We start from the raw sequence: 9,131 nt of genomic DNA, 5'->3' as shown, positions 1-9,131 counted from the left end.
GTGCTGTGCTTTAACCCGCTGCGCCACCAGGGAGGGCCGCACAAGGAAACTTTAAGGAGATGGAAATGTTCCACATGGGTGTAGTCAGATATAAAAAGAAAATTGAATTGTACAATTAAGACTTTTACATTTGCTGAATATTATATCTCAACTAGGGGCTAGTATTCCTGTATAAACTTATTCCTGTATAAACTTAATAATAATAGCACCTGATATTATACCTAATAATAATTATAATACTATTAATAATGAATATAATAAAGTAATGTCAGGTATATTTTAAGTGCCCATAACATTTTGGGATGGTTTCTTTTAAAATTTTTCTTCTATGTATAGAAAATCAAGCCCTGCATGGTTAAGTTTACTTACCCAGGGTCACACAGCAGGTCGTCTGATTCAGGTTGTGCGCTCTGATCACTGTGTTGCCTTTTCACCAATCCTCTTTCCTCCTGATCAGAGATGTGCTGAATTTCCTGCGCTCTGGGGACCTGCCACCCCGGGATCGTGTGCGGGCTGTGCACAAAGAGGCCCAGTACTATGCCATCGGACCCCTTCTGGAACAGTTGGAGAACATGCAGCCACTGAAGGGGGAGAAAGTGCGCCAGGCGTTTCTGGGGCTCATGCCCTATTACAAAGGTAAGGGGTCAGCTGTGCAGGGCCGCCAGGCTGAGGGAAAGGGGCTGCTCCGAGATCTCTCTCAGGACCAGTGTGGGTCCAAGGTTCATCTCTCTTACTCTGCATCCCTTCCTGCCCTCACCTCCCAGCCACACTGTGAGGATTCAGGTTCAGGTGTCCCTACCATGCTTGTGACAAGTCAAATTGTACATCAAAAGGACAGTCCTCATTGCCTTGGTTTTCTTTTGCTGTGAACGACCATGACGCAGCTGTTCAAGTCTGTGCTCTGCAAGGCTCACCGAGTTCCTTCTCAGAATCTGTCTCTTCCCTTTTGGACCTGGGGGTCTGTCACTGTGACTTTCTCTTTGTACCCTCTCTCTGGCTCACCCCCCAGCCCCAACCCCAGTGATGGACGCTGTGTTCACCCCACAGACCACTTGGACCGGATTGTGGAGATTGCCCGGCTGCGTGCAGTACAGCGGAAGGCCCGTTTTGCCAAGCTCAAGGTCTGTGTCTTCAAGGAAGAGATGCCCATCACCCCCTATGAGTGTCCCCTCCTCAGCTCCCTGCGCTTCGAGCGGAGTGAGAGTGACGGGCAGTTCTTTGAGCACCACTGTGAAGTGGATGTGTCTTTTGGGCCCTGGGAGGCTGTGGCTGATGTTTATGACCTGCTGCACTGCTTGGTCACAGACCTCTCAGCACAGGGCCTCACTGTGGACCACCAGTGCATCGGGGTGTGTGACAAGCACCTTATCAATCACTACTACTGCAAGCGCCCCATCTATGAGTTCAAGATCACATGGTGGTGAGTAGCTCTGGGAGGGAACAGAGTCCCGTCAGAGAGGGGCATCCATTCCCCTTCGTTGCTCTGGGAGTGGGATTCCTAGAAGGGCTGCTGACTGCCCCAGAACCTGCTGAGGTGAGGACCAGGTCCTGAGGCACAGCTCCGAGGGATGGAGGTGCAGCTCCTGTCTCCCCAGCTGTACCTCAGGTCAGACTCAGGGCTTGTGACCCGTGGGGACCTTGGGCCGGCATTCACCTGATCTTTCCTGGAGGCGTGGCAGTCTCTGCCTGAGGCTCATGGCGTCTGGCTAGCTAGGGCTTGACTGGGAAGTCCAGAGAGGTTTTGTTGTTTTCTTGACTGGCAAGAGAGTTTCTGCCCTGTTTAGAGCCACATTACCAAACTAACGTAGGCATAGTCACTTCCTCGGCCATGTTCAGGTTATCTCTTCCTGTGCTCAGTGTATAGGTAAGAACATAGAATATGATGGAGGATTTGCCCAAGGAGTCACCCCTCAGCCCCTGGCTGAAGCAGAAATTGTATCTCCTCTCCCAGTACACGCCTGCTTCCTCTAAGAATAGCCCCATGTTTGTTTAGGATGTGGAAAGACCCCTTCTCACAGAACATATCCTTTACCACATTTTGGAGCTGTAACCATGGTTGCCAAGCTATGTACCAGGTTGGCCTTAGAAAATCTCAGTGTTTACAGCCCTGTCTTGGGGTCTTAGCTTCTACCTTCTGCCAACCGTCCTTGCTTGTGGGGTTATCTCATAGGGCGGGTGTGCAAATTTTAGAGGCTCTGTTTGAAAATTCCCTAAGTCAAGGAGGCGAGATTTTTGAGATGTGACATCCTTTTCAGAGGCTCAGAATGTTTTCTTGGTGGCTGTTTGATGTGTTACAGTCCAAATTGTGGTGACCCTCCTTCAACAGGAGCCTCCCTCTATTTAAGCCCCTTTGCTTCATCCTGTTAACCTTCTTCTAAGAGAATGTTCTATAATGGAGAAGCAAAGAAAGGTCTGGGTGAGAGGCACAGCTGTCCCACAAGCTATAGAGAAACAGCAGCAAACCTCCATTCTGTTTTACTTCCCGTATTTCAGGGAGAGAGAGAGAGGTTCACAAGGGTCTGTGCCCACATTTTCTTCTTGCTCCATCTGCAGCCTGGGCAGCTGGGCAGCTGTGGCACTGCCTCTCCTAGAGAAAGAACTATGTAGACCCAGTAACTGGAACGTAGCACCTCTGTGCTGGATAAGGGCTCCTCCCTATCATCATGATTGTACTCAACTGTTCCGGGGTGTTCTTGTGGGGAAATCTTTTATATACAGAAACTGGTGAGGACAGCCTCATTGTTCTCAAGACCAGACTGCTGAGGTGTAGGGCACAGAGGACTGAAACTATCTGAGAAAGGGAGAGCCAAGCCTAGGGACCTTGACTGAATGCCTTGATGGGAAGTGACCTCCAGAGCACTGAGTGGAAACAGTGATTCCATGGTTTGATTTTGCACCTTTCTATCCAGTCTCTGTATGAGTGGACGGAGGTGCACACTGAAATCAACAAGGCAAGTCCAGTTGATTCAGGTTCTAAAATTCATGTTTCCTCTATTCTCCACAAATGGATTATCATTTTTCTGGAACTAATGTTCCTACTTGCAGCTTAGCCCAGCAGCATGGCTTTTACCTTGTTCTCACAGGAAAATGTTTCTTTAAGTTGTTCTGATTGGTATAACTGCCTAATGTGAGTTCACTTTGACAGCTACTGGGGCAGGCTTCTAAGGAGGAAGTCAGTGTGAATACAGAACAGATGAAATAAGCCCAGGGCTTCCCTTTCCCATCCCTGGCACAGAGCTTCATAGCACTAGGTTATTTAGAGTCCACACTTGTAAGTCAGGGAGCAACTTGCTTATACACATGCAGATTTGCTAAAAAAAAAAAAAAATATGCCCTAAAGACTTGTGTGGGGCTACAGGGATCCTGGATAAGGACGCTGTCCTTGTGCCTTATTCTGGAAACACCCCTATTTGTCTCTTCCCCTGTTTTTATCATGGTGGTAGGTTCTGTGCCAGTGTGAGGAGAAAAGGCTCTAGGCAGAGCAGAGACACTGGCTGCCAGCTTGGGGTTCTTTCTAAGTGGTGTCAAAGAATTTGGCCACTCTCTGAGAATTTGCCCATTCTCTGATGAGGAGCCTGGCAGAGAAGTACATTCAGATACCGTGGGTGGTGGTAATGGACTCCAAATTAAAGGGTCCCTCTGAGGCAGCAGCTTCTCCTCGCTGGATTGTTTTTCAAATCCGAATGACCAGGCCCAGAGCAGGAAGGCTTCCAAAGTATGATCGCTTCTCCCCTGTTGAAAGGAAGTATTTTTCCATAGAATTCTTGTGCATACTGTCAATAAATGCCTCTCATTTGATTCATCCAGTTGTGAACAGGTTGTTGGTTACAGTGGGTCAAACCACAGTGTCTTCCTTTGGAACTTCCTGTAAGTTTGACCTTGGGCACTTTTCCCTCCCAGGTGCGAGGCTCACTGGTTGGTAGGTGAACATCTCAGGAGGTAGGACTGTGCAGTACAGCAGTGCTACCCATAGTACATTTAAGTAAACAAAATGAGAGGCTAAATGACAACAGAAAAGACTGAAAAAATCCACAGTGGAACACATCATACCATTCCAGGTGGAGGAATTATTTTGCTAAAACTCTAAATGGAAGAAATAGAAAAATTGTCACTATCCTTATCCTACCTCTGGGTAATTTACCAGATTGTCCAGTGTTTGTCACATGGAACACAGTCAACTATGTTCTGAAAGTTTCTATTTCTGGGGCTTTGGTATTTTCTGGGAGTTATCTGAGCCTTGCGCCTCAGGCTGATCAGGTGATAATCTTCCTGTTCTGGTTTGCTAGCTGGAGGACTAGGAGATTGATGTTTGTAAGCCACAAACTGTGGTGAGCTGAGCTCAGTGTGTGATTCTGGTCCATGCTGGATCCTGAAGTGATTAAGATAAACAAAACAAAAACTACTCCCACTAAGCAGGCTGATCCCAGTTAGAATTTCAAAAATTTTGTATACCTTCTGTCCATAGTTGAATCTAATAAAAAGTGATCAAGCTTTCCTGGGTACTGCTTTGCTGGAACTCTTCCATGAAGGTGGTGCCTACCTCTTGGTCCTTAAAAGGGTTTACTCATCAAAAGTCAAAGTGTTGGGAAGGCACTTTCGGGAATTCTGGAAAGAAATACACACACACACACACACATACATATATGTCAAGTGGGGAGGGTAGGTTGGCAGGGATTTAAAGGAGGGAGGGACAAAGAGTAGGTGTAGGAACAACAGTTTCTCCGGAGTGTGGGCTGTCACTTGGGTCGATTGTCTTCTGTATGATGTTGGGTTTGTATACACAATGTAACACTTCCTGTGTTTGTTCATTACCTGTCTGAGTGCTTGGTGCATGGAGCCTCAGTACCCTTACATGGCATTAAAGTCAAGAATTAGAACCTGGCACTGTGCCTTTTGTTTGTTTGTTTAACTCTCATCCTTCCTCTGCCTTTTCCTTCTCCCCCACTTTCCAAACATGTCTTGATTTTGCTAAAAATGTAATTTTGGGAATGCCACCCTAAATATCTAGCAGCTGAACTTCTGCCCCTATGTGATCCTAAAAGGATGCCTTGCAGGCCCTTTAGTCAAGCTGTGCCTACCCTTCTTAGGCAGGCAGCCCTGTGCTTTTCTGTTGCATATTCTCCAGAGGAAGAAGATACCACAGTTGTACAGCCATGTCTGTGGCTCACAGCCTTGTCAGTTAATTCTGAGAGAAATCTCTTTCTTCCTATTGCCACTTTTCGAAGAGAGATGTTAGTGGCTCTAGGCTTATGTGAGCCTCAGTGTTTCCTTCCTTGAGGAAAATGGACATAGTTGTTCTTCCTCTGAAAGCAGAATATGACACTCTACTGGTTATGAGAGTCATCATCAAGATGCCCCTTAGAGTCACTTCATGGATTATCCAAGAAAGGTGAGTTCTGAAATGACGGTAGCCATACCACTCTCTAACTGCTGCCCGTAAATCTGATCATTTTGACTTTTAAACAAAGAGTATTACATCATCTGTTTCAAATGTGTTCCCTGACCTGATTACCATGCATACAATCACACAGTAATAATACCTTACAGGTTGGAAACTGAAGTTCACAGAGGTGTCATTTCCCCCAAGGATGCTAGCCAGTAAGTGACTGAGCCAGATTTTAAACTCAGAGCTCTTTTTGGCACGAAAGTCATGTAAGTAGTATGTCCTTCTAAGGGCAGGGGTGGTGCACTTGATTATGCTTTGTTCCACCTTGGCCAATGATGAACTAAATTTACTACAAAGCCTCCCATTCATTTATTCTTATGAAGCCAGGAGTCACTGAAGGACAGTCTCAGCCATGGGCATACCTCCCTGTGTGGGTAGGCTCACAGCACCTCTGCAGGTAGACTGTAGGCTGCAGGAGTCTGATTAGTTTGGGTTGTCCTGGATCATCCTGTCATACCCAGGTCTAGCCAGGAAGCCAATACTCAGCTGCAAGTCATCCTCCACTCACTGCTCCATGAGCAGGCTCTTTGCTACCCAGTGTGTACTGGGTAACATTAAAAACGGCAGTAAATTGGGAAAAACCTTCAACTCCTTAATCCTCAGGAGCTATTTAAGTACTACACACCTAAGGAAGTCTCTCCAATATTCCTACCAGAGTACTTGCTTTTTAAATCTTAGCATATTAGGCCAGGTGAAGTCCTGAGCCTCAGCAGTGGGCAAATCTGTGTCCTTCATCAGTCATTACTTTAAATGTAAATGTATTAAACTGTACAATTAAAAGCCAAAGACTGGTTCCTCCCTGGTGGTGCAGCAGGTTAAAGCAGAGCACTGCAAGCAAGCAACAGTCACTTCAGTACCACATGGTGCAGCAGACCTCCCCTGACCCACCCGCTGCTCCCCTCAGCAGTGTACTTTGTAGATCTGTCTGTTCTGCTCTCCACTCTGTCTCTGGTGAATCCTCTCACTGCCCCTGCACCTCTGGCTTGTATCCCAGTTCTGTATGCATGAATAAATCTTTAAAAAAAAAAAAGTCAAAGACTGGCAAAATATATCTGCTATGAAGTTCTGTGTATGTGCTGTCTATAAAAACTTTAGATACAATATGACACCAAGGTGCTGAAAGTAAAAGAATGGGAAATTCCTGGCCAAAAAAAGTCCTCAAATTGATAACTTGATTAAATGCTTGAAAAGAACAAGAAAAAGAATAAATTGAACAAAATTGAGAAGACAGGACGTAAAGATTGGAGTGAGATAGAGAATTAGCAAAATAAGAGTAATGAAAATTAAGAAAATAAAAAATTGCTATTTTGGAACAACAAAATTGACTAACTTAGCCTGACTAAAAAAAGAGGACACAAATTGCTAAAATCAGCAATGAAGAGGATAAAATCAGAAATGAGTGGGCATTACTACTGTCTACTGCAATGAAAAAGGATTATAAGGATGTATTAAGACCATATGTACACCAACAAACTGAGTAACCAAATGAAATAGACAACTTTTTAAAAAAGATTTATTTATGCATACAGAACTGAGGTACAGGGAGGTGAGAGGATTCACCAGAGACAGAGTGGGGAACAGAACCAGGCAAAGGGACTGAAATATACTGCTGGGCGGAGCAGCAGAGGAAACAGGAAAGGTCTGCTGCGCAATGTGGGTCAGCTCCCATGTGGATCACCTCCCCAGCTGGGGATGGAACTCACACTGAAGTGGCTGCTGCTAGCTTGCAGTGCTGTGCCCTAACCTGTTGCCCACCAGGGAGGGCCTGAAATGGACAACTTTATAAAACAAAATATACAAAGAAGCAATCACCAAGAAACAGAACATCAGGATAGAACTATAGCTAGTAAGGAGATTGAAGAAGTAATCAAAATGTCCCAACAAAGAAAGTTGTGTACCTGATGTCTTCCCTGCTGAATTCTATGAAACACTATAAAGAACTAGTACCAAGCCTGCTCAAACTCTTCCAAAAACTGAAAGTAGAGGAAATGCTGTTCTAGTTCATTTTATAACACCGTCATTTTTCTGATATGGAATCAAAGCTACTACAAGGAAAAAAAAAAGATAACTACAGAGTTCCATGCATTATGAACACGGATACAAAAATCGTAAACAAAATACTTAGTCCCTATAGGGGAGTGGATACACTTTTCTTCCTATTCTGAGTTCTTGGATTAAAAGATTAATTAGGAAAAAAAATGTATCAACATGTAAACCTCCTATATGCATGGAAGAAACCCAGAGAAAAGGTGTAGAATGCCAACTTAAATACCAACTTTAGGCAAAGAAAGGTGTAGGTCTCCCTGGTGATAGATGGGTTAAATCTCTGGAGCTGACAAGCTATAGCTAAGCCTTTGGGGTGGGAGTTACATCACGTGGGAGCTGACCCACGTGGCCTGCAGATCTTTTTTGTCTCCCCTGCTGCTCCCCTCAGCAGTGTATTTCAGTCAATCTGCCTGTTCTGCTCCCCGACTTTGTCTCTGGTGAAGCCTCTCAACCCCTAGGCCTACAGCCCAGTTCTTATATGCATAAACAAAAACAAATTTTGAAAAAGAAAGTGTATTTGTGTGTGTTGGGGGGAAGGGGAAACCCAGTTATGAGAACGCATGGTAAACAAGCTTAAGGTTAGCTATGTAGATTTAATTTGGTGTCTTCTCCAACAGTAAGAATCGTATTATTTATAGTGTCATTCTTCACTTCCAGGTACCAAAGGAGAGACCCTAGTAAAAGATTTCCCTTATAACGTAAATTTCTCTCACGAGAGTAACCTTAAGTTAGTTTCTAGAGCTACCCTCAAAATAATCCCTAAAGAGGCACATCTTGAGGTAATATATACTACAACCCATCAATATTTACAAAGAATGTGAGGAATGAGCCGATCTCGTTTGTAAAAATGAACAATGATTGCGAAATGTGGCAACCTGTCCAGCTTCAGCGGCATCACCAGTAAAACTGGGATTTAGCATCCCACATACAGTCTAATTCCGCACCCCCCACCCCCCCAGAATTCACCTGGCTGAACTTTTGCACCAGGATACAGAAATACAGAAGCAGCTCCTGTTTCCAACATTCCTGAAATGGGAATCACAAGAAATGAGTTCCATTTATAACTCGACTATTAATTTGTGCGACACGGGCAAGTTTATTTAACTTTTGGGTCTCAGTTCCGTTCAGGTGTAAAGTTTCTGGGTCAACCTACGTCTTTCAGGCCGTTAACTCGGCTACTACAGCCCTAGGATCCGTGAAAGGATGGGATATAATAGATTTCTGGCCCCAGGCTTCCTCCCCCGCACACCAGCGGCCTCGCCTCCCCGTCCCCGCGAAGCAGCAGCCCGCCGGCCGGAGGCTCCAACCCGCACGGCTGCTCTCAGGGTACTCCAAGTGCCGGAAACAGGGAGAAGGCGGGGAAACACGAGCATCTAGTGGACTCCCGAAATCTACAGTTGAGCGCCCCAAGAATGGCCTAGAGGACGCCTCTTTGCTCAATTCCTCCGCCTTGTCGGTGCTAGTCTTCACGTCAGCTACGGCGCCACGCCGCCCAGGCGGCGAATCCCGCGGGGACTGCGAGGGAATCCCGCGGCGGTAAACCCCCAGCTAGGACCGTGGGCCCCGGAAGTGACGTCGGTGCGTGCGTGACGTGCGCTCGCCGCGCCGGGGGCGGGGCGTGAAAGAGGGAGGGCCGGCG

General features: G+C 46.0%; 1 protein-coding gene across 1 annotated transcript in view; it reads left to right on the top strand.

Annotated features, from left to right (window-relative positions):
• KCTD7 (potassium channel tetramerization domain containing 7) overlaps positions 1-4,881 on the top strand; it is a 10,816-nt gene extending 5,935 nt beyond the window's left edge. Inside the window, exons 3-4 of the mRNA XM_004688323.2 lie at positions 458-636; positions 1,048-4,881. Of these exons, the coding sequence (XP_004688380.1) occupies positions 458-636; positions 1,048-1,424 (556 nt within the window). The 3' untranslated portion in view covers positions 1,425-4,881. The remainder of the gene's footprint in view (positions 1-457; positions 637-1,047) is intronic.
• The last annotated feature ends 4,250 nt before the right edge of the window (positions 4,882-9,131 follow it).

This window comes from Condylura cristata, unplaced genomic scaffold (assembly GCF_000260355.1).
Source record: "Condylura cristata isolate star-nosed mole 26May11 unplaced genomic scaffold, ConCri1.0 scaffold00024, whole genome shotgun sequence".
NCBI lineage: Eukaryota > Metazoa > Chordata > Mammalia > Eulipotyphla > Talpidae > Condylura > Condylura cristata.
This window is presented reverse-complemented; position numbering and strand designations above follow the sequence as displayed.